Genomic DNA, 27,011 nt, shown 5'->3' with positions numbered 1-27,011 from the left:
GGGAGGGAAAACCAAACCTACATGCCAGGTATGAGGATATTCATGTTCATCACCTTGGGAAGAAATGTCTCCTTGTTACTGGGGATAGGCAAAAAGGCTCATCCCTGCTTGGAGACCTTGTCCCTGCAGAAAAGACTGTAACTGTGTAAGCAGGACATAGCTACACCACATCCATGAGAGGTGGGACAGGGAAGGGCCTCCAACCTGGATGCAGCCACAGTGGAACCTGGCATGCTTGCAGAAGGGGCACACCATGGTGGTTTAGGAGGTCCAACCTCCACCAGCTCCATGAAGATGGTGCATATGGTGTCCTCCTCCTGAAGCACCTCCATGGTCTCCTGCAGTTCCCAGCAGAACAAGCAGTGGAAAGAAATGGAAAAGATGAGCAAGACCAAAGTCTGCAGGAGGCCATCCACAGCTCTGAATGAGGCTCCCCCAGACACTGGAGAGGCCACTGCCTCCCTGGGGCACTGGGCACATGTCCCTCTTGCTACTCGTTTTCTCCCAGTGTGCCCCGCCCCCAAAAGGGCTCAGCATGGCTGAGCATGAGACATCAAAAGGTCTCAGTAGATGTTTCCATGAAAACATCAGGATTTCCCTCCCAAGGGGAGTCCTCCCACAAGCCCCAACTCCTAAAAAACTACCCACCACCTCCCACAGCACCCATTTCACTACATGCTTGACATCTACAGGGACAAATGGGCAGATTCCCTTCCCAGCAGCACCTAGCTGGTACAGATGTTTGGATGGATACTGGGAGACAGAAAAGCCCACGAGCTCATCAGGACAGTAAGACAGGGCCAGCACAAAATCTGCAAAAGCTAAACCTGCTGAGAGTTGAGACCATGCGCGGGTAGGTAGTGAACTGCAGGCTGGGTGAGCTGCAATAGTCCTCATCTCAGACCTGATCCTGGGCAAGAAGCACAAATACCAGGAGAGGTGCAGCTCCAGATGTGCTGTGGCTCCCCAGGCATTTGACCAGGGCTGTAGATAAGGACTGAGGAGCAGACCTGCAGAGGTGGCTAGCTATGCCTTCTAGATCTGTGCCATGCTTGGGTGGCCATAGTGGAGAGCCAGAGAAGAGCTCAGGAAAGCAAACTCATGAGTCCCCCTGGGTTGGAGAATGAGCTTGGGAGGACCAGAGCAGGAGGACTGGATCTCCCGCTCAGCAGCACTGGCATGGGGAAGCTGTGCTGGGAGCACAGGGGGAGGAGGTGACACCCAAAAAGTGCCTGGGGTGGGGGTTTCACAACTACAGGCTTGGGGTCCCCCTTTGAGTTCAAGGGAAAACAGGCTGCAGCCCCTAGGGAGCTCACCAGGCAAAAGACCATCTCCTGGCACATCAGCCCACTGACATCCAGGTCAGAGTCTGCACAGCAGCACAGCACACATGCTGGAGGGCAGGGAGGGAGTGATGTGGGGCAAGCATCAGGCCCTCTGAGCACCTCCCGAGAGGCCTGAGGAAGTTATCCATCCCCACAATAGAAGACTCCTTTGCTGACCACAAGATGGGTTGTGCACCAGGGCTCCTAGGGAGCTCCTGCTTCCCTCCCTCCCCCCCAACCTCTACAGCACCTCCCCTGCCCTCTTGTTTCAGGGAGCTGCAGGGATAATTGCTCTCACCATCCTCCCTTGACCTAGGAGCCTTCCTCTTCATGGCAGCCACGCTGCAGATAGGTGCTGACAGCTCCTCTGCCAACCCTGAAGGAAATGCAGGAGCAGGAGGTGACTCCAGCATCTCTCAAGGAGCCTGGGAAAGTATTCTTGAGGGAGTTCCCAGGGCTTCGATGAGCAGGAGGTGGCAGGCTGGCTGGGGGTGTCCCCAGGGCTCAGAAGTCAAAGCGCTCCTGCACAGCCCATGGGGCTTCGCCGTCACAGCCAGTGCCTGTCCACCCCTCCATGCCTCCCACTCCTGCTGAAATGCCCTCACCGGGCCAACTTTAGCCCCACTGCCTGGCCCAAAGCAAGGCTCCCTCCAGTTACCCCAGCCTCCATGGCTCATGGTCTCTCCCTGTCCTCACCTTCCCCAGCCCTCCCCAGACTCTTTGCCCCCAACAAGCTCTGGGCAGCACCTGGGTGAGCTGGAGGAGGGTGAACAGGGAGAGAGGTCTCACTCTGCTCCATCCCCAAGGGCTTTTTCTGGCACTTAAGCTGGTACCAGGCCAGGAGCAGACTGATGTGCCAGAGCCTGGCAGAATTAGCCCAAGCCCTGCACCACACCCAGTTGCCAGGGCCACACACAGCCACTCGGGAATCAGCAATCTGCTCTCCCCTTGTCATCCACAGGCTTCAGCTCCCAGGACATCACCCCTCAACTCTGGCTCAGCCAATGCAGCCTCCTGGGAGCCAGCAGGGTCAGGACACGTGGCAGGGCTGGGTATCAGTACCATTGCCAGAGTTCTTCATAACTGGCTGTATAGGTTGTGACTCCTTTGCTGAGATGAATGGGCCTAGGCAGAGCAGCCCTTTCCACTGCTTGGAGGAGCCCGTGGTCAGTGTCATCAGACCTGCGGCATCCTTCCTCACCTGGACGCCCAGCATCCCCCTAGGAGAGCTCTGTCCCTCCCCTCAACACCCCTCATCCACCTCTTTGCAAGGCTTTCAGAGACCTGGGCAGACCCTGCCTAGGCATTCACCACCACCTAGGATGTGGGGAATTGCTCCTTTGGAGACTTACCCCTCCTTTTTCCACCAGTCCCTTCCTCCCCAGTACTGGCAGCAGCTGGCATCGCAGTCCCGATGTATGTTTACTGCAATGCTTCCTCCTCCTCCCAAGCTGGCTTCCCGAAAGAGAAGGAAGGAAAAGACATGAGCCCAGCCCTGCCCTTGATCAGCAAGCACTCCTCCTGGAGCTGGGACAGGGTTTGTGGCACTCCTGCAAGCGGGCCTGTCTCCTCCTCTCCTCCAGGCATTCCCTCTCCTTGGGGACAGCCTGGCCACAAGGACCAAGGGCGCTCGGGCCATTCTCTTCTCTTTTAGGTGTGGAGGGAGAGAAGAAAGGAACCAACCTGTCAGGTGCAAGGATCCCCATGTGCATCGTCTCAGGAAGAAATGTCTCCCAGCCTTGCAGTGGAGCCAAGCAAAAAGGGTCTTCCCTGCCTAGAAAGTTTAGAGTATCTCTCCAACAGTTTCCGGTGCACTTTTTTTTATGTTATCTCCCCATGAGATCAGCCTGAGCTAACAGTACACTTATGAGGCCACTAAATGAAGTTGCACATACTACTTGACAAAAACACTTCACTGCAAAGTTGTTCATATGTTATAAATTTACATTTTAGGAATTGTAAATAAACTCTCTGCCACACTGCATCACTACCAACCAGGCCAGGAAAAGCTGAGAAATAACACTGTCTTTTCCAATAACAGGCCAGTGACACTATTCTAGTTTTCATAAACATGGGAAAAAGCAATGTCAAGGGAGCATTTGTCATTCTTCTATAGCCTGTAGCTTTGACTCAAAACTTAGTCAAGATTCTTTCACAGAACTTAATGAATTCTGAATCAAGGTTTTAATGGCCATTATATGCACATGTGCATCTAGTCACAAAAAAAAACACCCAGAAGACTGCAATTCAATTAAGAGTCTCACTCAGCAGAGAAACCAGGCTTGCAGCTCTGAAAATGCCTGATGCCTCCTTTCCTTTTATGAGAGCTGACAAAGAGTTGCTCTGGAAGGTCACAACCTCTGCTTGCTATTCTAAGCTCGGGATTTTTTTTTCTTCAGAGTGAAAGCACTTTACCTTTTTCACTCTCTACAAACAAAGTATTGTGTCCATTTTGAGAATGGAGCAAAAAAGGGCAGAGAGGAGGAATGTCTTGTGAAGTGAGGTGTGGCCACTTTTTAGCTTTTCTGTTTGAATTCCAACAGAGAGCAATGATAAGCCTTTTCCTTTTGCAACAAAAATAATTTACTCATTTGGTAGAGTGAATAAAAAGAAAAATGCTGTAAACTATAACTGCTGGGAGCAGTTAAAAGGTTCCACACTGTTTGCCTTCCTTTTCTGAATGCCTCGTTTTGTAGAAAAGTACCTCAAAACCAGGAGGAGGAAAAAATTAGGACAGGAAAGGATCTGTTATTCAGGGCTTTTGCCGCTTGTTACCTGTATTATTGCATGTGTCTATACATATATATGGGGGTGTGCTTGTGCACATGTTCATATACATGCATGTTTACATTATAATATTACAGTTCTATGTTACGTAAGTGCTTGTGAGGTATAATCATCTCAGTTATTTTATTATAAAAGAACTGTATCCAACATAACAAAAAGGAAGAGAGAGAACAATACTGCCAATTAAACCAGAGGCATTAGAAAACACTGGTATACCATAATACCTCCTCACAACAGTTATCAGAGCCAGAGGCTGCTGATAAAGCCGGTTTGTTGCCCGGGAGAGCTGTTCCACTCAAGATTGCAGACTGCCATCTTCTGGTGGTCTTACTTAAAATCATGCTTTGTAGGAGATGTCGTTTGAATACGGTTACTTAAAACATTGCCTTTATTCACAGGGACTTTTTCAAAGCACATTTGTTCCAGTATATTTTTTCCTGATATCCCACGAAATGGCTCGGGTTGCATCTATATTGCTTTTCAAGCTTTGGTCCATTGCCAACTCAAATCCAAATTCAGTTTGTGTCCAAATGAGCCCATGCTCAAGCACTGGCTTGAGGTTTGGGTTGGGGTGGGATGGAAGACACAACAAGTAACTTGAGCTAATATTCTTTCTACCCAGGAATGCTCTTACCTTAAGCAGAGTGGATGGCCCAGGTATACCACGGCTTACACCAAAGGGCTCACTATACCAGCCTAGACCACCTGGTGTTCCATCTGCCGTTGTGGCAATGGTACACAGACAGTCTTAAAAAATGAAGACAGTCAGAGTGTCCCATAGTAAGAAACACCTTTTGTGTTGAGTCATAGACAGCCTTTGATCAGTAATATCGATATAGGATTGTGCAAGCATTATACCAGTTCTACATCCTACTTCTCACAGTGTGCTCATATAAAGTTCAGGCAGGTTTAAGGTTGAGCTGGAACCTGGTTTTGGCTCAGCCTTATAAAATGCAGTACAGGTGTAGCATACACATAAATAATGTGAAAAAAAAATTTGGCATATCTCTCATTGAAATTAGAAGCACATTACCCACAGTTTTCTTATTCCCTTCCACTAGGGTGTATTGCATTTGTTTTAATTTGTTGACAACAACAAATCTTTAAAACAAAATACATTTCTGAGATATGTTTCTTAGGGAAAAAATGTGTTGAGATAAAAATAACACAGAAACTAAGATTTGATTCATCTCCTTAATCTCTCAAAAAGAAAATTCACTTTCATATGTACACTTGGAAATGCAAGACTAAAACCTGATTGCTCTGCTCCAAAACTACTGTCTCGTGAGAATCCCAAAGCAGCAGCCATAAGATTATCCTTCTCTATACAATGTAGCTGCCAGTCTTCCCCCACTTAAATGAACAAAGCCAGCAGTGCACTGTAATTTACTGCATTCTTTCAGGCCCAAGAAAAGTAAACTAAATTCACTACAAGCTCAGATATAATGATAGAACATTTGCATTCATTATATTTTGACAAAGAGGTTTCTGAAACCATCTTTTAAAAGTCCCAGGTCTTCTCCTAAAGAGTAACATCTCTCCGGCAAGGCTTGTTTTCTACTACAGAAGTGCAGAGTTTGGTTCACTTTCACACATTTTTCACTTTCATTGTTACAGCAATCTTGCCATTCTGCTACCTCAGCCACACAGTCTTCAGCACCAGCTACAAATTTATTTTCTGAACTGACTGCATTTCTGGTATATGTGGCCAGTTGGGAAGGACTTGTATTTTTTGTCAGGTATCCTGTCCTAAAGCCCTGCTTCTCAATTAAAAACAACCCCACCCATAAACCCAAACTATCTGAAACTCAGAGGAGTGGCTGACACTGGTGTTCAGCTGAGAACACAACTTTTTTTGTTTGCTTTTGTTCTGTTTTATTTACTGAAGTTTTCAACTTGTCACTTTAATGTCAATTTTCTTTATTATTGTCCTTCTCTGTAAGCTACAAACAACTATGTATATCTTGTTCATGCTAACTCCAAGGTGAACCTAAATATTTTTCCGCAATGATTTAAAAATATTATTTCAAAGTAATTTTTATCTACTTATTTTACAAAGGTGGAGATCTTAACGACATGAGAAAATCAACTACACTTGTCATTTACAATTTGTGAAGTAACAAACTGCAAAATTTGAGCCCCTTACTTTTCTCTCACAGGCTACCCAACTCACTGCCACTGATGGCCACATTCTCACTCAGACTAGATTATTAAACTAGAGAGATACTACTGCTATGCAAATGTTTTTCTGACTTGAGTTGTAAATATATTAGATTTAGTCTGATAAAAGCCAAGGCCTGATCAATAACTTTAAGCAAAGGTCTGCTGCAAAACAACTAGAAAAACCAAAACAACTTCCCCAAACTTATAAATAAACTAGTTTCCCACTTTGTTTCAAAAAGTACCACTTTCCTTTGCTTTTCAATGGACGTAACAAAAGATCCACTTCATCATCATTTTGGTGGTATATCCCATCCAAAAGGTCTAAATTATAAAATATTGAAAGAAAATGCTTTAACATTCAGTTGAGAGATGTATGCATGTAACTTACTATTCTGTGAAAGATTATTCATAACTTCCTAGTCCCTTATTGGGCTTCAAATGGAAATATTTGCTTTGGTCCTTTTTTTAATAACAAGTCATCTACTGCGTTCTCTGTTAATCAAACAGTATTACCTGTTTCCCAGTAATGCATGTATTATCAGTAGTTTAAAGAGGGAATGCAACTAATGTTCCTTGGTAACTCTGGACGTTTTTTTAACTACAGTCTATCAAAACGGTTTTCTAGAAAATGAGAATGAAAGGAAATAAATGCAGAAAAAATAAAGCTCAGATTATCAGATTTTAAATCCAAAAAGAATAAATACCATCACATAGCAAGGGACAAGAGCTTCTCTTAAACTGCATTTGTGAAGCAAAATCACTTTGACATTCCCTAGTACGAAAACTTACCAGATCTATTATTAGCAATGGAAGTAACCTCAGAGTTTAACATCTGTCCCACACAGAGGTGGGCAAAATTCACAATGCCACAAATCTACTGTAGTCCCTACCAACAGGGAAGTTCAAGTGCTACTGTTCAGCCTGCAAAATACAATTGCAATTTAGTAGTGGAACAGTGATTCTTAGTGTCATTAACAACTCTATTAATCTATTTTTTTAAAAAGACATGAAAGAAAGTATGAAATATTTCCACCTACTTTTAAAAACTTTTAGAAAACATAAAATTACTTTTAGGTCAGAAAGGAAATTTAAAAGACAGGCTTGAAGAAAAAATGAGCCGATAATCTATTTTTCAAATAATGCAGTTAAGTTTTGATCATGTAGCTTGAAATTTTCATGTTCTATTGTACAAATAGACTTGCGATCCTCTTCCCATTTCCTTTAAAAAGCATCTAACATGGTCCCTGAACTGTGAATGAGTGATGCTAAATGATGAAACTGGAAATACAGTGGGACACCAGCCATTTCCTAAGCATTGTGTAATAGACTAAGAGGTCTAAAAATTTAACTCCACACATCCAAACATAGAATTAATAAATATTCTGTTTTTGAGGATTAAAAAAATAGATCTTCACCATCCAGAGTGAAAAAATTACAAGGAGAAGAGAGATTACAATAGCCCATATTATTTAAGTCACTCTATCAATAGTGAGTCATAACTGATTGCATCTCGTTTCAGTTTTTAAATGTGAAGACAAAAAACTTAAGTTTTTGACGTTCAAGCGAGGTTAAACTAAAGAAAATCTAGTTAATATCACAAGGAAAGGATCCAAGGGAAAGGTTTGACCTCTCTTCATTCTGTTTTAAGTTTGATGATACACTGTACATGATGAGGGTACCACTATCTCACAACCTATGAGCAGGTAATTCATAAGGAGGTCAAAGAAAGGAAAAGGCCATAGAATCATGCATAATTTAGCAATTTCATCAATAAACAATTCATCGGATAATAAAAAAGAGCACTGAAAGAGGCATGTGAAGAAGGAGAAAGGGAACAAAAATACCACCAACACCATCCTTCAAGCAAACTTCAACTTCTGTGCATCCATGAAACTAGGTAAATAATTCCCCAATTTGCATCAACAACCGTGATAATCATGCATGGAAATAGAGACATATATTTATACTTCATACATTACATTTGATCCACTTGGGTAAGGGATGATACTGCAAAAATAAATAAGGTAATTAAATAAGAAAAAAGAACAAGAGGGGAAAAAGAGTAAGTAATTATTCAATCGCTTGGACTTCACAAACCTAGCTTTAGTAACATAACTGTCAACATTAAAGGCAAAAAAGCAAAAACCCTGAAAAGCAAAACTCTTTACAGAAACATGTAGCTACAATGGTCTAATCAGACCTGACATAGTTATTCTGATTCTTGAATTCTGTAATAGTCACAAAAAATTTCTCCCTATTGTGTGTTGCAGTCTATCAGATTTTTTTTTTTGATTGAGTGTGGTAAAACTAATACATCTAACAGCTGTTAATAGAAATTCATATTTCAAATTACTGGAGAACAGAAAAGACAAACTGTCATTCCAAATAGATTTCTAGTAACACTCTAATGTATAATACTAGAAAGAAATATTAATATGCAACATCCTACATCATCTAGAAATATTTTAATTTATTGTTTATATCTATAAACATTCATTTTTAAACATCAGAAACACTAATCATGAATAAACAATCATTAAATACAGAATTTTTTGAACTTGTTTAACTTCTATACATGTTAAGTACGATGCATCTATTCCAGACAACCTTATCACCACAGATCTTGCAAGTGCAAGGTCTCATCATATTAGATACTAAAAAAACAAGATAAGAGGATAGTCAAGAAGAGTAGGGATGGAGTCAAATGCTTTACTGAGTTAACTGCTCTTAGCTGTGATACTTTGAATTTTCTTTCCACAGTACTTTTTTTTTCAACCCAAATAATCACAAGGTGACAAGCATAGGAATTTTTACGATGTAATGTGATATTACAAATGCAAAAATTTAAATACCAGAACAAAGCTAGAATTCCAGTCACTATCACATTGGCTAAACATACACTGTGTAGGTATGCAAGAAGTGGTATTTTTTGCAGAAATAGCGTATAGCAATGTGCTAAGTACTCAGAGAAAATAAAATGCAACTCTGTGAGACAAAGCAATGACATTTTTTACTTTCATCTCAATAGTACCTAAATGAAAAAATCACTTAATTCTAGGCGTATCAAAAAAGGTCAGTTCTAAAGTTAAATGGACTAATGTAACTCTTTAATACTAACTTTATATAAATTAGATAATTTAATTTTTATTTTATTCTGGATTATTCTCTATCTAGGGATTATTCCACATAAAGAACGTTAGGTAATTACAGGCACATATCAGCATATGATAGGTCTATTGTTTTGTGAAGGTCTCTCTCATCCTTCCTTTTGCCCTTTTTCAAGAGTAAAATTGATAGCATTTTACATTTAAACCTAAACTGACATTATACATACAACGTACTACTGGGATTATGCACTGAAGTGCCATTTGTGCCTTTAGAAATCTTTCCACTGTCTGAAACCACAGAACTGCTTGCATGCTGAAGACCTTAACTTTCCTTCTTTTTCTCTTTTCTGAGACAAAGATATCTGTTTTGCTTCATCCTTTTGCTACCTTCACCACATTACGCCAAACTTGGGGGTTGAATTTAGTACATGGGTAGAGCCTGACAATTTTCAAATTTTGGTCACATATATTCACATTTCAATCTCCATGTTTGAACAGGTGACAGCCTGTTCTTAAGCCCATTCTTAGAGCTTAGAACACAAAACTATGATCTATTATTTATGCATTTTTACCTGCCTTTTCAAACTGGCACGGTGTAATATATTTAAGTGGAAGCAAGTAACCTTACTCAAACTGAATCGTGTCCTTTTCAAATTTCAGTTCTCAGATTGGTTCTCATACATTGCAATAGATGGTCTTTTCACATGGAATCAAGCTGTTCTTGAATGCTGATTGCTTGTTTGTAGTCTTCTACAGCCTCTTTACTGAAACCCAATTTACCACGAATATCAGCTCTAAATTTATACATCAAGGCATCATTAGGCTGAATTGACAATGCTGTAAAAATAAGAATAGTATGTTACACGGTTTTTTTAACATTACATGATTATAAAGAGAAGTATCATCCAAAAACTTCTGTCAGTGCTCAAATTTTTCTCCAGACATGCTTTCACAAAACAAAACATATTACATAAATTAACTTTACCTCAAGAGGTAGGCAACTTTGTTATGTCATTTATACTTTGGAGTTTTTTTAATCTTTTTGATCCCACTGTAATTCTGCCCTGACAGCAGAAACTATGCTCTCCTCTGAAACATAGGCAAAATCTTAGAGAAGAAAACTACCACCATCTAACTTCTGGAGCATGGCAATGAACCCAATATCTTGTTCAGTTTCTCCATTGTATAAAAAGGATTTAGGTACTTGTTAGAAAGCTTAGAAAATTTTTAGAAAAATTAGTCAGCTCCCTGGTCTGGTCAATTTTCACCATCTAACACTACAAAAACATTAGTCGTGAAAGCCATGAAGTAAAACACTATTTTGTTAAATTCCACTGTAAAAGTAAACTCATTTCTTAAAAAAAAAAAAAAACCAAAATGCTAAGAGAGTTATCCTTTTATCCTTTCAGGAAAGATTACCTGTGTAATCAACTGTTGTCAAATCAAAGTCACATTACTAAATTTTGTTTCCATAAAATAGCTTTAGTTACTGGAAGAAGTTTGCCTGTGTATCCAGATTTGCTGAATCTCATGTTAGTAAATGGCAAAAGCAGCAATGAAGTAACAGCTCAGCTGTTTTGAACCTCAGCAAAAGGTTTGGTTTTTACCAAGATCAAGATGAAAGTTTGATTCAGTTCCTCTTCTCTATGAACCATTTCTATTCCCAACAGAAGAGCTTATGGAAGCCAAATACTGTTTCAAAACTTGTTCTACCAAGAGCACATTCATTAAATTAAGTTACCTGTATGCCATTTTCTAGGCAGCTAGATATCTCAACACATACACACACAAACTCACAAAAACAATCAGACTTGGGAAATATAGTATTGTCTCAAACTTGCCAGAGTTTCATTTAGAACGGGGCTCTGCTCAGCTCCTAATCCACACATTATATGAAACAGTTTATCTTCTAATTTACATATTTTTTCAATTTTGAGAATGGAAAAACCCACAATTAATTAGCATGTTCGCTTTAACTACTTCTTTTTAATCATGTCATAATATCAGATCAAAGTAAGTAAATATACTAGCAAAAATATACACATGCTTTCTGAATCATGAAATAAATGCAAGTAATTTATAATCATAGAATCATAAAATGGTTTGGGTTGGAAAGGACCATCTAGTTCCAACCTACCTGCCATGGGCAGGGACACCTTCCACTAGACCAGGTTGCTCTAAGCCCCATCCAACCTGGCCTTGAACACTTCCAGGGATGGGGCATCCACAACTTCTCTGGGCAACCTGTTCCAGTGCCTCACCACCCTCGGAGTGAAGAATTTCTTCCTTATGTCTAATTTAAGTCTACCCCCTTTCAGTTTAAAGCCATTATCCCTTGTCCTATCACTACATGCCCTTGTAAAAAAACTCCTCCCCAACTTTCTTGTAGGTCCCCTTCAGGTACTAGAAGGCTCTGGTAAGGTGTCCCCAGAGCCTTCTCTTCTCCAGGCTGAACAACCCCATATCTCTCAGCCTGTCTTCATAGGAGAGGTGCTCCAGCCCTCTGATCATCTTTGTGGCACTTCTCTGACTCACTGCAAGACACCCATGTCCTTCTTATGTTGGGGGCCCCAGAGCTGTATGCAGTACTGCAGGTGGGGTCTCATGAGAGTGGAGTAGAGCGGGAGAATCACCTCTCTTGACCTCCTGGTCACGCTTCTTTTGATGCAGCCCAGGATACAATTGGCTTTCTGGGCTGTGAGCGCACACTCCTGGGGCATGTTGAGCTTCTCATCAACCAACACCCCCAGGTCCTTCTCCTCAGGGATGCTCTCAATCCATTCTGTGCCCAGCCTGTATTTGTTCTTGGGATTGCCCTGGCCCATGTGCAGGACCTTGCATTTGGCCTTGTTGAACTTCATGAGGTTTGCACAGGCCCACCTCTCAAGCCTGTCAAGGTCCCTCTGGATGGCATCCCTTCCCTCCAGTGTGTCAACTGCACCACACAGCTTGGTGTCATTGGCACACTTGCTGAGGATGCACTCAGTCCCGCTGTCCATGTTGCCAGCACAGATGCTAAACAGCGCTGGTCCCAATACTGACCCCTGAGGGGAGCCACTCATCACTGGTGTCCACTTGGACATCAAGCCATGGACCACAACTCTTTAAGTGCAACCATCCAGCCAATTCCTTATCCATCATGTGGTCCATCCATCAAATCCATGTCTCGCCAATTTAGAGACAAGGATGTCGTGCAGGACAGTGTTAAACACTTTGTACAAGTGCAGGTAGATGATGTCTGTTGCTCTTCCCTTCCCCACCAATGCGTAGCCCCACTGTAGAAGGCCACCAAATTTGTCAGGCACAATTTGTCCTTAGTGAAGCCATGTTGGCTGTCACCAATCACCTCCTTATTTTCTCGTTTTCCATATGCCTTAGCATAGTTTCCAGGAGGATCTGCTCCATGATCTTGACAGGCATAGAGGTGAGACTGACTGGCCTCTAGTTCCCAGGTCTTCCTTTTTTCCCTTTTTAAAAAGGGGTGTTATGTTTCCCCTTTTCCAGTCAGCGGGAACTTCACTGGACTGCCATGACCACAACTTCTCAAATATGGTGGATAGTGGCTTAGCAACTTCATTCACCAGTTCCCTCAGGACCTGCAGATGCATCTCACCAAGTCCCATGGACTTGTGCACCTTCAGGTTCCTTAGATGATCTCGAACCTGGCCTTCTCTTACAGCAGGTGGTTCTTCATTCTCCCAGTCCCTGCCTTTGCCTTCTGCAACTTGGGCAGTGTGGTCTGAGCACTTGCTGGTGAAGTCTGAGGCAAAAAAGTCATTGAGTACCTCAGCCTCCTCCATATCCCCGGTAACCAGGTCTCCTGTTTCCTTCAAGAAAGGGCCCACATTTTCCCTGTATTCCTTTTATCACCAATGTACCTATAGATGCTTTTCTTGTTGCCCTTGACATCTCTGGCCAGATTTAATTCTATCAGGGCTTTAGCTTTCCTAACCTGATCCCTGACTGCTCAGAAAATTTCTCTGTATTCCTCCCAGGTTACCTGTCCTTGCTTCCACTGTCTGTAGGCTTCCTTTTTGTGTTTGAGTTTGTCCAAGAGGTCCTCGTTCATCACTGCAGGCCTCCTGACATTTTTGCCTGACTTCCTTCTTGTTGAGATGCATTGCTCCTGAGCTTTGAGGAGGTGATCCTTGAATATTAATCAGACTTCTTGGGCTTCTCTTCCCTCCAGGGCTTTGTCCCATGGTACTCTACCAAGCAGATCCCTGAAGAGGCCAAAATCCGCTCTCCTGAAGTCCAGGGTAGTGAGCAGCCTCCTTGGTGCCTTTGACCTTGAACTCCACCATTTCATGGTCATTGCAGCCAAGGTTGCCCTTGAGCCTTGCATGCCCCACCAGCCCCTCCTTGTTTGTGAGAACAAGGTCCGGCATAGCACCCTCATTGGATCCTCTATCGCTTGGACAAGGAAGTTATCATCAGGGCATTTCAGGAACTTCCCTGATTGCTTATGCCCTGCGCTGTGTTGTCCCTCCAACACATATCAGGGTGATTCAAGTCCCCAATGAGGACCAGGGCTTGTGAATGTGAGGCTGCTCCTATCTGTCTATAGAGGACCTCACCTGCTTGGTCTTCCTGATCAGGTGACCTGTAGTAGATCCCCACTATAATGTCACCTGTCCTTGCCCTCCCTTTACCCCTGACCCACAAGTTCTTGGCCAGCTCCTCATCCATCCCCAGGCAGAGCTCCATGTGCCCCAGCTGGTCACTGACATAGAGGGCGACGCTCACTCCCCTCGTCTCCCCTGCCTGCCCTTCCTAAGGAGCCTGTGCCCTTCCATTCCATATCAGTATTGTTACCATAATTGTTAGCATGCTACCAAACATAATCATGACAGGTAAATAAAGATTACCTGTTGAAATGTCTTTCTCAGCTAGTTCATATTGCTTCAGTCCGTTATAGAAATTTGCCCTGTTAAAATACACTGCTGCAGAGAATGGGCAGAGACATATTGCCTTCTCAAAGTCTTCTTTTGCTTCTTCAATATTGTTTAGTAATGTATTTGTAATAGCACGATTCATAACAGCAGATTCATTTCTTGGATCAAGTTGTAATACCTTGGAATAATAGCAATAGGCCTACAAAACACATGAATTGGAGGCAAAGTATGCTGTTAAAATTTGAGGAAATTGTTTACGTGCAACTTGTAAATTCCAGTTTGTTTAAGCCATTAGTATTCTTAAGTCTTTACTCATTCTGCTCAGCGTTCGTTGTGCACAGAAGAGAGACACAGCACCAGCATGTTTATCCACAAATAGGTCAATCACCACCCAGACAGAATTTTGAAAAATAACAGCTGTTCATGCTGAATTGCAATTACAGGAGAAGAAATAAGCTACACACTAAGGCCAATTTGTATTAACACAGAAAAGAGTTTATAATGCAATACCTATTCTTGAACTTCTTTCTTCATAATTAGCCTCTGTGAGACAGTAAGGAGTCACAGAAACAGAGTAAAGAGGAAGAACAGCTTATGCAACACCAGTCATGGAAAAATGACACCAGATGCATAAAAAAAGAGATTTCCTGATCACAGAAGCAGCCATATGCAGGGCACTGATACTGGACTCCTAAGGAATTTCTGATCCAAGTCTAACTAATGCTCAAGAGCAACAAGGAATCTAACTCAGAGGAACACACAAGAACATTAGATTTTTGTCTTACATGATCCATTTCTTGTGCTGTATAATGTACAATCTAGGTTTAAAATTGTATGCCAAGCCTGTACTATAAATGATTAATTCCTTAATAAGTGAACTGCAAGCTGAAGTGTTTGCAGATGCAACTCTAGGAGAGAATTAATTCAAGCAGATGAAATGTGCTGAAGCACCCATGCTAGTTCTGGGTTTCCACACCTGCTGGACCACAAAGCTCCAATCAAATAAAAGCCTAGGCCTATGCCCAGCAAATGTGACTGGAAGACCAAAGGAAAAATCATTGCAGGGCCCTCCTCACAGTGAAAAATAAATAGTCCTTGCCTTCAAGTAGATTTTAAATTCTCTCACAAGAGGAATTTCAGTATCCAAGTCTTCTGTATTTGAAGATACCCTCATTTAAGCAGAATTAGGTAATTTAAAACTCCAAAGTTACTGTGGTAACAGGAGGAAGATCTGATGACTTGATTAAAGTTCACCAGCAGGAGATTCTTTTCACTCTCCTTGTCATTGTGCTATAGTGAATTCCATTATTTAATGTATGGGAGTTAGGCTGGGGAGGAAGTTACTGAACATCAGTGGGATTTTGGTATCTCAATTATTTACAGATTTTTGTGATGTGTATTCTAGCTGTCATGAATCTTAGTTCATTCATATCAATGATAAAATACATAGTAGTAGGGCAATTATTTATTATTAATTACTACAGATTAATTCATTTCTTGGTAGAGGACCATGAAATTCAATGTAAGAAAGCTTCGTGTTGACTATACTTAAAGACAGCTTTATACAAACAGTATTTATTCAAGAAAAAAAGTTCTGAAGACAGTATAAAGACAGATTGTAGACCTACCTGTGAAAGCTGTTGATTATGGAAGTAGATATTTGCTGCATTGAAATAGGCTAATGCATAGTTTGGGTCAACAGAAATTGCTTGTTGATAGTCCTTCATGGCACAGGGTAGATACCCCATTAACTGATTGATGAAACCCCGATTTGTTAGCAGCGGAGCAGTGGTAGTGAGCTGAAAGGAAAACCAGATGCCTTTTTACTCAGGGAAAATTTACACTCATACAGGAATTTATTCTGGTTTTCAAAGATATATTTACTTTAAAAAAAAAAAATCAATTGCACCTTTTAATCCAAATTGACAACTACTAATGTACAGTATTGGCTTGGCCTCATAGCAACAGGCTGATTTTAATAAAATCACTTTAAGCTAACATCTACCTTTAGTGCGGCATTTGTATCTTGAAATGCAGCAAAAGTTTCACCCATTTGAAGACAGACTGAAGCTCGTCCATCATATGCAGCACAGCATTTTGGATCAATGCAAATAACAACTGTAAACTGGCTCCATGCTCTCTGAAGCTTTCCAAGGGCCTAAAATGAATTGCAGTGTGTCCACAATAAGAAACATAAGAAATGCCAAACATACTAATGGTCCCACTTTAAAACTTACAGCAGAGAATGGAAGAATGCTCATATTTACAAATGCAGCAAACTAAATTACAGAAAAAAATAATACAAATATCTTGTTAATTTTCAAATATCTTGTTAATTATGCAATACTCGTTTTCTTTGCAACTATGTAAGATATCTGTCACAACTGTTTTATCTGCAAGTATTACCTCTTCTACATCATAGAATCACAGAATGGTTGAGTTTGGAAGGGATCTCTGGAGATCATCTAGGCCAACCCACTGCTCAAAGCAGGGTCAGCTGCAGCAGATTGCCCAGGACAGTTAGATTTTTAATATCTTCAAGGATGAAGACCACAACCTCTGTGTACAACCTGTTCCAGTGTTTGATCATCATCACAGAAAAAAAAAAAGTTTTCTCATGTTTAAATGGGATTTCCCATATTTCTGCCTCCTGTCCTATCACTGGGCACCTTTCAGTGTGTGCCCATTGCCTCCTGTTCTACCACTCTGCACCATTAAGAAGAGCCTGGCTCCACTTCCTACTCCTTCGTCAGATATTTATACTTATTTATAAGACTCCTCCTTAAGCTTTCATCTCTCTCTCCCTTCTCCTTATATGACAGGCTTCAGGTATGAAGGGCTTCAAGCCCTTAATCATCTTACTGGTCCTCTGTTGGATGAGCACTAGTATCTTCATGTCTCTCTTGTACTGGAGAGCCCAGAACTGGACACAGGACTCCAGGTGTGGCCTCACCAGTACTGAGCAGAGGTCATGTCCCTCGACTTTCTGGCAATGTTGCTCCCAACATAGCCCAGAGTATCATTGGCCTTCTTTACTGCAAGGGCACATCACCAACAACTTCAGCTTGTTGTCCATTAGGACCCTCAAGTTCTTTTCTGCAAAGCTGCTTTTGAGCCACTCAGCTCCCAGCTTGTAGTGGTGCATGAGGTTATTCATCCCTAGATGCAAAACTTCTCACTTTCCTTTGTTGTACTTCATGATGTTCCTGTCTGCCATTTCCCCAGGATGTTCAGCCTGTCATCCCTCTAAATAGCAGCACAACCTTTGGTGTATCAACCACTCCTCCCAATTTTGTATCATTTGCAAACCTGCTGAAGGTGCATGCTACTCCATCATCCAGGACATTAAGATGTTAAACAGTATTGGACCCATTACTGACACCTGAGGATACTTCACTAGTGACTGGCCTCCAGCTGGACTTTATGGCACTAATAATGACCCTTTGAGCCTGACAGTTCAACCAGTTTTCATTTCACCTCTGTCCATTTTTCTAGATCATACTTCACCAGGTCTTCTACAAAGACCTAATGAAAGACTAATGAAAGATTTGCTGAAGTCAAGAGAAACAGCATTCACTGCTCCCCTCTCATTCACCAAGCTAGTTGTCTCAGCATAGAAGGCTATCAGGCTGATTAAGCATAATTTCTCCTTCATAAACTCACGCGGACTACTCCCAGTCACCTTCTCGTCCTTCACCTATTTAAAAATAGTTTCAGAATTATTTGTTTCGTCACCCTTCCAGGGACTGAAGTGAGGCTGACCTGCCTGTAGTTCCCCAGATCCTACTTCTTGCCATTCTTGAAGATAGGCATGGCATTTTTCTCTCAGTCTTCAGGAACCTCTACCAGTTGCTGTGACCTTTTACAGATAATTGAGAGTGGCCTCACAGTGATGTTGGCTAGCTCCTCAGCACTTGTGTGTGTATTCCATTAGGTCCCATGGACTTATGTCTATTTTGTTTAAATGTTCCCTAACCTGATCCTCCTCCATCAAGAGTAAGTATTCCTTGCTCTGAACTTTTCCACTGGTCACCAGGACTTGGAATTCCTGAAAGCCAGTCTTATCAGTAAAGACCAAGGTGAAAAGGCATTGAGTACCCCTGCATGCCCTTTGTCATCACATCCCTAGTCACATACAGCAGCAGGCCCATATTTTCCCTAATTTTCCTTTTGCTACTGATGTACTTTAGAAGCCTTTCTTGTTGACCTTCATGTCCCTTTCCATATTCAACTCTTGATGGGCTATATATCAGCTTGTGATCTGAAGACTTATGTGTTGGGCTTCACACAGCAGTGAAATTAAACCACTAGGTTGTTCAGCAAAAGTACCTCCACTGGATGGTCAAATGGAACTCTGGTATACTGTATCTTGTGAAGGACTTAGAACAGTTAAGGAAGGGCTCAATTCTGGGCAAATGGGCCCCTTGGGACCACAGGCAAAATATATGTATTAATTAAAAAAAGGTGGAAAGCAAATCATCTAGTTCCCCACCTCAAAATACTTCTCCGCATGTGTCTATGTTTAAGCCCCAAAAGGTATAAGGCAGCTTAAGACAAGGTATCTAGCAAGATTTAGGCCCCTCAGAAATTAAGCACCTGCCACTTTGTGAACTTTCTGGGTTGCCTCCTGCACCTAATTCCTACCTACGTCTTTCTCCTACCTACTTGCCAGTGTAGTCACTCCAGGTTTTGCTCTCGCACAGTACTTCCCAAAGGACTGTGAAAGCATTAGTTAGAATTTAAGTGAATTGGCAAAGCTGTAAAAGGAAATTTGCATGACACCTATGCAAGACTACCTGCCAGGCTACTAACATTTACATTGGCAAAAAAAAAATGGACAGCAAGATTCATGACAATTCAAGACATTTCAGACAACTGGATATAATAAAGCACAGTAACTAAATGACAGAAATTAGACATAGACAAAAACTGTCAAGTCATATCATATATATCTTTGCTAATAGAGAAGTTCTTTTCCTATGTAGGTAAGTAGTTTTAAGAGATCATTATATATAAGGCCTTTACCAAGGGGTTTTAGCAGATTTGCTAACAGTGTAATTTGGAGAATTAGGACATACAAGATTTTGTTTTACGAAGATTTGTCAGCACTTTGGCTGCTTTTTACCTCAGTAAACACCTCATACACATAAAACATGCCAGTCCTTAATGTTAGTTTATCACAGAACCATATACACCAATCAAACAAGTGTAAGGTTACTTGATATTCCATTATTCAAGAGCAGAACTCTAACAAGATCGGGCACAAGAGTGAAAAGAAAATAATAGTCTATCCATTTACATAAAAAGAAAGAAGACGCCATGAGGCTTGTCCAAAGTACATGGATTATTTTATGTTTATTACGATTATTTTATGTATTATATACATGTACGAATATTAGGTTGATGTTATTTTGCTTGATTAAACATAGCATTGACAATGACTTTTGGTGTGTTACCTGCAAGTTGTATCCTAAGCAAATTCTGGCTTTTATACACTTTGGATTCAAGTGAATTGCTCTCAAGAAATCTTTCTGTGCTTGTTTACAACCAGCCTCATGTCTACTTTCCATGTATGAATTTCCTCGTCCAACATAGGCATCCACAGAAACAGGATCTAGTTTGAGAACCTGGTCAAATGATCTCACAGCTTCTTCAAACTCATGAAGTCTAAAAAGAGAGACATTAATGTTTTCTGTTTAAAAATTTTATAAATAAAATCCCAATTTATGAATGATCAGCAAATACTAACCCATAATGCCCACTGAAAGTAGTTCAATTCTGACTAAAAGGGACACTTTTTCCCCTTAAATTTGCTTTCTGTATATGCTCCCTGATAATTATAACAGCAAAGATAGTCAGTATAAGACCTTGCAGGTTCCAGTTTTAATTCCTTGGCCTGAGGAAGAAAATAGAAAAATTCTCATTATCTTTTGCTGTGCCAAGATCTCACCTTTTCAACAGTTGTACTCAGAGAGACTTTATCTGAGTGATTCGTGCTTTCCAAATGACACGACCAAACATGTTTTTGGTAGTCTGTTCAGGCACAGATGTTTCAGCCATAAATAATTTACTTCTAATACAAGCCTTCTTTTTCTTATACCAATTCTTGAACTTACCCAAACTATGCTAAACTGGCAGTGTAAAACAAGATGATATTCAGAGTTCTAAGCATAGACCATTCTGGTCTAAGAGTAAGCCAAATGTGGAACTCCATCCTTAGAGAAAACTTGATGTGTCTGAGGTATACTGAGTAGGAATAGAAAGGATTAAATACCTGAAATGTCAATGAATACTAGTAAGTGTCTTTACACAAAAAGCAAAAACTTTATTGTGTCAACGTACAAAATCATTTTACCAAGATGATTCAAACAATACCTTATCTTTCAGTATGTAAGCTACCTGTGTCTACCTGAAGCACAGCCTGTCTTCTTTACCAAAAGAGGAAAGATTAAATATATTCAGCTAACAAATTACTTCAAGGGTTGTAAACCAAATGCTTTTTAACAGCACAACACTTGTTGCAAGAACAAATAAGGGCTTCATTCCAATCCTGTTCATAAGCAGACATGAGGTTAGAGACTGCAGGATGGATCCCAAATGCATCTTAAAACATGTTATACAGCTGAGTTATATAGTTACTAGTGACTCCTTTTGACAGCTGAATATAGACACGGGCATCAAAATCACATGCTCAGTTTTTAGAAGCAGGATTCAGCATTCCTAGGTGAGTTCCACATCATCCAGACACTGTGAAATACGGAGCCAGTTATGCCCTAACTGCAGGCATAGTAACACAAGAAGTTTTGATGCTACTATCCTGAATATGTCCATCTCCACGCTGCCTCAGCAGCAACAAGGTTAAGCAGTGATAGATGGCAGAGTAACTGTAGAATAAAATAGATTAGACTAAACTAATAGGCTAAATCTCCTTTTTATCATAGGTGATATTTGTGTGAGACAGGAGCTATCAACTCCAAGTGCCACAATGATAAATAGACCAAGATACTAATCTACATCTTATTTCTTCCAATTTATATCTATTTTAGGTGTTAGTCTTTCTAAATAAATCTCATCTTGATGAAACTACACTTCAGAATTGGAAGACCATTAAGGCTTTTTCTTTTCTCAAAGGACAAAGTTCATATTTAAACAGAAATTGCATCCTAATTAATTCTGAATAAAGCAACCCAACTCTGCTTATCTCATAATTCTCTGATCTTCGGTCCTTCTCTTGGTTCTATTTTATCATCCTAGTATTTACTCCTGACACTGTCATGAACACATAGTTGCATGATATCAGAATATTTTAATACCAGTTGTTAAACTTGAAAAATATCTAACTTTCATTTCCTCATTCCTCTTTATCAGTTTCTCCTCCTCCAGTTCTCAGTGTACTCAATATGAAAAAGTGAACAGGAATACAACGCTCAGGAATTATTTCATTTTTCTACTCTCTGTCAAGCAAAACTACATATGTTACCTATGATAGCAGATTCCAATAGCTTGAAAGATCTGGCTGTCATCTGGACTAAGCAATGTTGCTTCTTTAAAGTCCTGAAAACAACATTGACAGACATTGAACCATGCAAACTGATACTGTTTCACTTCACCTCCAACTTTGGTTTTAGCTAAACAATTTTATACTTCTATATAAAAAGGGAGATGACCTCTGACAAAGGCATTATATGTTCGTAAGTACTGGAGATGTATTTAACTATTTTCATAGAATCATAAAGGTTGGAAAAGACCTCTAGGTTCATCGAGTCCAACCATCAACCCAACACCACCATGTCTCCTAAACCATGCCCTGAAGTGCCATGTCTACAGGTCTTTTAAATACCTCCAGGGATGGCAACTCTACCACCCCTCTGGGCAGCCTGTTCCAACGTCTGACCTCTCCTTCAGTGAAGAAATTTTTCCTAATATCCAATCTAAACCTCCCCGATGCAGCTTGAAGCTGTTTCGTCTCGTTCTATCACTAGTGACATGGGAGAAGAGACAAACACCCACCTCACTACAACCTCCTTTCAGGTAGCTGTAGAGAGCAATAAAGTCTCCCCTCAGCCTCCTCTTCTCCAGGATAAACAACCCCAGTTCCCTCAACCTCTCCTCATAAGACCTGCTCTCCAGACCCTTCACCAGCTTAGTTGCCCTTCTTTGGACACACTCCAGCACCTCAATGTCCTTCTTGTAGTGAGGGGCCCAAAACTGAACACAATATTCAAGGGTCTTGTCCCAGACTTTGATAGAATAAAATCTCCAAAGTTATGTGGTATCATGGTATTTCCTACAAAGCTACGTTTCCAGAAACAAAACCTTCCAGGAAGGTATTTTTTTGTTTGTTTTTAATAGAAATAATGTACCTCAGCTGCTATTATTAAATACATATATATAGAAAATATATTTTGCTATACACAACTTCAATAGAATTCTTCCATTAATAAAATTATCTAGTTACTTTCTGTTATTCCTTTGACAAATGCAGTATACCAAGCTCATATTTGCATTGGGAGATTCTATGCACAATGTTCCAGTGAAAGACTTCATAGAGCTTTTAACTGTTGCCTTTTACTAACATTCAGAACATTTTTCAAAATGCTTGTGGTTTTGATATATGCGGTTCAGTTGTAAAAATTATACAGATATTTTTAAAATCAAATACAATCATTTCAATTATGATGGAAGGAAGCACCTTAGCTTTCTGCATGGGAAAGTAATCTGTATGTAGTAGGAGTGTTTCAGCTGATGTATCCACTGAACTACAACTTCAGAAAGCATTTTTTTTACTTGTTCAAATTGTAAAAATAAAAAGATATGGAAGATTTTAGTACTGTGGGAATTACAGAAGTGATAAAATAATGATGCACAGATATATATACACACATATTTATATTTTGTTAAAATAAATCTTCTCTTTTGGTGAACACACTATCATAAAATTATAGTTCTGTTTTTAAAAAGCTACTGAGACCCACTGTTCCCATCCAGCAAAGCCTTTCAAAGAATACCCAGCAAAGCTAATGGAATTCTTCTTGTGCACAATTTGGAGTATACACTCTGCTCTGCATATGGAGCAGAGCAAAAGCAGGATCAAAGTTCCAAGGACCAGATTTGGTTTACTTAAACCAAAGGTGCTATCCTCACAGGTAACTGTACACTTCATAGAATCAACAGAAAAATACACCTCTTTATAGCAATTCAGATCTTATAGAGACTGAATTGTAACTTTTCTTTTTTCTTGCAGTGTGCCCAATTCAGGAATACACTTCAAGTAGTATGCATCTGTGTGTAAGTAATTACATATTAATTCAACCAGCACTATACATGTATACAGATATACTCCTTGCAATATTATCCGAGCTGATACATAACAAGGTCCAAGCATATTTATAATTGCTGATGTTTTTCTCAAATTAGCTGTTATATTTTTGTGTCTGTCGTTCAATTACCATTTTGTAAATTTGTCTTCACTACAATCCATTCAAAGAACTTTTTGCTCATCCTGCTGGTTCTGCCCCAGTCTCTTCCTAGTGGCCTTACATATCAGTTTGTACTGCCTCAGCTGCTTTTCTGAACTATTCTGATCAATTGCATCTTGAAGCATAAGAGACCAATAACATAGTATTTCTACTTAAATTATTTCTAGGTAAGGTATACCAACTGTTGTGCCCTTCGAACAGGGCATTTCTGGGTCATTGGAATGGGATTCAGAGTCATTCTTCATTTTTTACTTGCAAATAAGAAATATTACTCAATTTTTAGAATGCCTATGCTGAAATTGTTTCTATCACATAAAGAAGATAACACATTTTCAAGTTACTAGTCCCCAATGGAAGCAATGAATGCACCAGTTACACTGAAAATAAATACCCCTGCTTTTAAAAAAACTAAAACTTTTTAGCAAACTTAAACACTATTTCAAATTCAAAAATAAAAACCCATGTGTGTGAAAGAGTGATGTTTAACACTGTTAGGCTTCAAGCCTGCTATTGCTATATCAGATGGAGTCCCATGAATGAGAGAGTCACCTGCACTGTGAGTCAGTGTCAGAAACTATTTTCTTACATTTAAGAACATTATCTAGAGTTTGGATCCTTCCTCCACTTTCAACAAAAATGGTCATTTAGACACACACACACACACACGTGCACACAGAGGAACAAAAGAAGCCCACTCAGTCAGAACCTCCATTTACTTAGGCTTCTGCAATGAATTAGTACTCATTTGGACCCAATATAAATTACTTCAAGATTAAAAAAGAAGGAAAAATCAGGTTCTTGCTTATTAAACTTTGTGCAACTCCCATGTTTAACTCTAGCAGCATGGAACTGTAAGACAATTAAAACTGCATTTGATTTGCATGTTCACAGCCAGCCTGGCATTAGGTGTTGAGCAAATGAGAACTGGGCATAAACTATTCCCAAGAGTACAAAAACTGTCAAGCTGGTCTTCGTATCAACAATAGCTTACATTATCAGAAAACTCTAAATTTCCTTTACTCAAAGAAGGACTTTGTACCTCACAGGCATTAGCATAATCGCCAAGTTCCATGTAGAGTAGTCCACGATTAATTAACACTTTGAGAGATATTTCCTTACTCAATTCAAGAAGGAGAAGAATTCCATAATCTTTCAAAGCCTACAAAAATATAAAATGTATTTTAAAACATAATTTATTCAGAGGGATACAATGAGGCTTCAAAATTTAAGAGACATGCTTTCAAATTCCTACAAATCACGTGGATATGCACAAATTTCAGTGCGGCTATTCCAATGTTCCACGGTTTGCAGATGGAATTTAACTGAATTTGGAGCCTTCTCTAATTACATAGATACCCATTCCTAGAGTACAGAAGCAAAGATAATGCAAATATAAACAGACATAATTAAAACTTATTTTGTCATTATATACATTTCAAAGTTAGAAATAAATCTTAATTATTTCTACTGCTAAATTTTATGTCCAAATTCTTATTTAAAAACACAACAAATTATTCTAATTAGTCATGAATTAATGTCAAAGTCAGGTACTTTCAAAGTTAAGTATCTTCAAATAGAATTTATCATTATTGAAAAATCTAAACACCAGTATTAACTAAATTTGGGTGTAAATTTTATAAAGAGCAAATAGTGACACAACTAGGTAGACTGAAGAAGCCACAATACTCAAATTTATCAAAACAGAACAGTATTTCAACAATGCTTGATCTGAAGAAGTTCTAGCCCAAATCTGTTTTCACCTGAAGAATGAACTTGTATAGTATACTTAACCAGACAGTTTAGAGCTAATATGACAAAAATGTCCTTGACTGCAGTATTCCATATTATGAGCCACTTAAGAGAAGTTCTATTCTTTGTCACTCCTAAACTAAGCTAGATATTAGAAACAGCTTTAAAGAAAATAATCCCATTCTTGTTAGATCTAGTAAATTTCTTTTGTCAATAATATAATACATTTTTCCTGCAACTTCCCTTGTATTTTAAGTGGCTTTTCTGGAGAGGGATAGCAAAGAACAACTTTTATAATACCTTATTTATGATGGAACTATCATTTTCACAACTTAAACATTTACCTTCAGGTACTGTAATCACCTATTTTTCTTTACCCATTTGCATCATTCTTCGCCAATTAACCTCTAAGCACAAACAGTCTTTGCCCAAGGTCAATTTGACTTGAGACATCCGAGCTCAAATACTTAGGAACTAGCCTTGTCTCAGAAAATAGGCCTCATCAAAAAGACAGTTCAACATGAGTGCATACCAGTCTGAAGCTGCCTGGTGCCTTTGTGTGCCCTGTTGTGTCTTTGCTTTATAACAAAGGTAGAAAGCAGAAACATTCAGAGGCAGCTCACAGACAAGCTGAGAGAAGTATAAACACATCCAGAAAAACAGGGCTCTGAATAAGAGTTGGATGTGGTAGAAACCTGTTTTGACATAGTCGTCTTCTGGGTATAGTTGTTATATTTTCAAAGGGGTATCAAATGTAATTAATATGATAGTAGAGACCAAAAAGCCATTTTTCTTAAAAAAAAAAAAATCCTGAAGAGCACAATCATTCAGGAAGACATTGCAAGAGGTAAAAAAATTTGACTAATTGTCAGTAACAGGTTACTAGCTAATACGAACAGCTGAGTCCTCACGGGATGTTGAAAAAAAATTAATACCATACCTTTCTGAAGTCCTTTATTTGATGATAACAGACAGCTCTGTTATAATATGCCAAAATGCTGGTTTTGTTGAGGTCGATAGTTTTCGAAAGATCTTCAATTGCAGCTTTAAATGTCTGCAAATGAAAAAACACTATGTATAAATTGTAATTCAGGGTTCACGTCACTCCATATTCTTTCTCAAATAATAGCCTATTTTAAAATTTTATTTCATAGTTTTACATTTTGGTTCTTCATCAGTACTGGAAGGCATCCAACCATTTCACTATATCCTCTATGGACTACTTACTGCAGTCCTTACTGCAGTGGGAGAACTTCTTCAGAAGCTCTATTTGTGGAAAGACTGGGCAAACATTCTTAGTGTTTTCTTATATCACATCCACATACTGCAATACAAAATCAATCCTTAATTTTACTAGCTTACATTTTATAGCTTAACCTAACATAGAAGGTATCTTTTGTGGGCTTTTGGTACTTCTGTCTATCACTAGGTAAGAATCTATTCTGTGGAATTTGGGAAGAATTAGCAGATAGATGCTCAGTAGCTTCTCCTACCCATCAATCACTT

General features: G+C 39.8%; 1 protein-coding gene across 11 annotated transcripts in view; it reads right to left on the bottom strand.

Annotated features, from left to right (window-relative positions):
• TTC6 (tetratricopeptide repeat domain 6) overlaps window positions 1–27,011 on the bottom strand; it is a 92,582-nt gene that overhangs the window by 6,387 nt on the left and 59,184 nt on the right. For 7 of the 11 annotated variants that reach the window (XM_064460322.1, XM_064460324.1, XM_064460321.1 and 4 more), the window contains 8 exons: window positions 26,446–26,559; window positions 24,796–24,915; window positions 21,758–21,831; window positions 19,734–19,944; window positions 16,283–16,435; window positions 15,906–16,076; window positions 14,251–14,476; window positions 8,025–10,219 (listed from right to left, as the gene is read on the bottom strand). In XM_064460322.1, the coding sequence (XP_064316392.1) occupies window positions 10,083–10,219; window positions 14,251–14,476; window positions 15,906–16,076; window positions 16,283–16,435; window positions 19,734–19,944; window positions 21,758–21,831; window positions 24,796–24,915; window positions 26,446–26,559 (1,206 nt within the window). In that variant the 3' untranslated portion in view covers window positions 8,025–10,082. Of the gene's footprint in view, window positions 1–7,064; window positions 7,197–8,024; window positions 10,220–14,250; window positions 14,477–15,905; window positions 16,077–16,282; window positions 16,436–19,733; window positions 19,945–19,978; window positions 20,552–21,757; window positions 21,832–24,795; window positions 24,916–26,445; window positions 26,560–27,011 lie in introns of those variants that run through there. The other 4 variants (XR_010374417.1, XM_064460325.1, XM_064460326.1 and 1 more) reach the window with 4 other exon arrangements.

Source organism: Phalacrocorax carbo, chromosome 9, assembly GCF_963921805.1.
Source record: "Phalacrocorax carbo chromosome 9, bPhaCar2.1, whole genome shotgun sequence".
Taxonomy (NCBI): Eukaryota; Metazoa; Chordata; class Aves; order Suliformes; family Phalacrocoracidae; genus Phalacrocorax; species Phalacrocorax carbo.
This window is presented reverse-complemented; position numbering and strand designations above follow the sequence as displayed.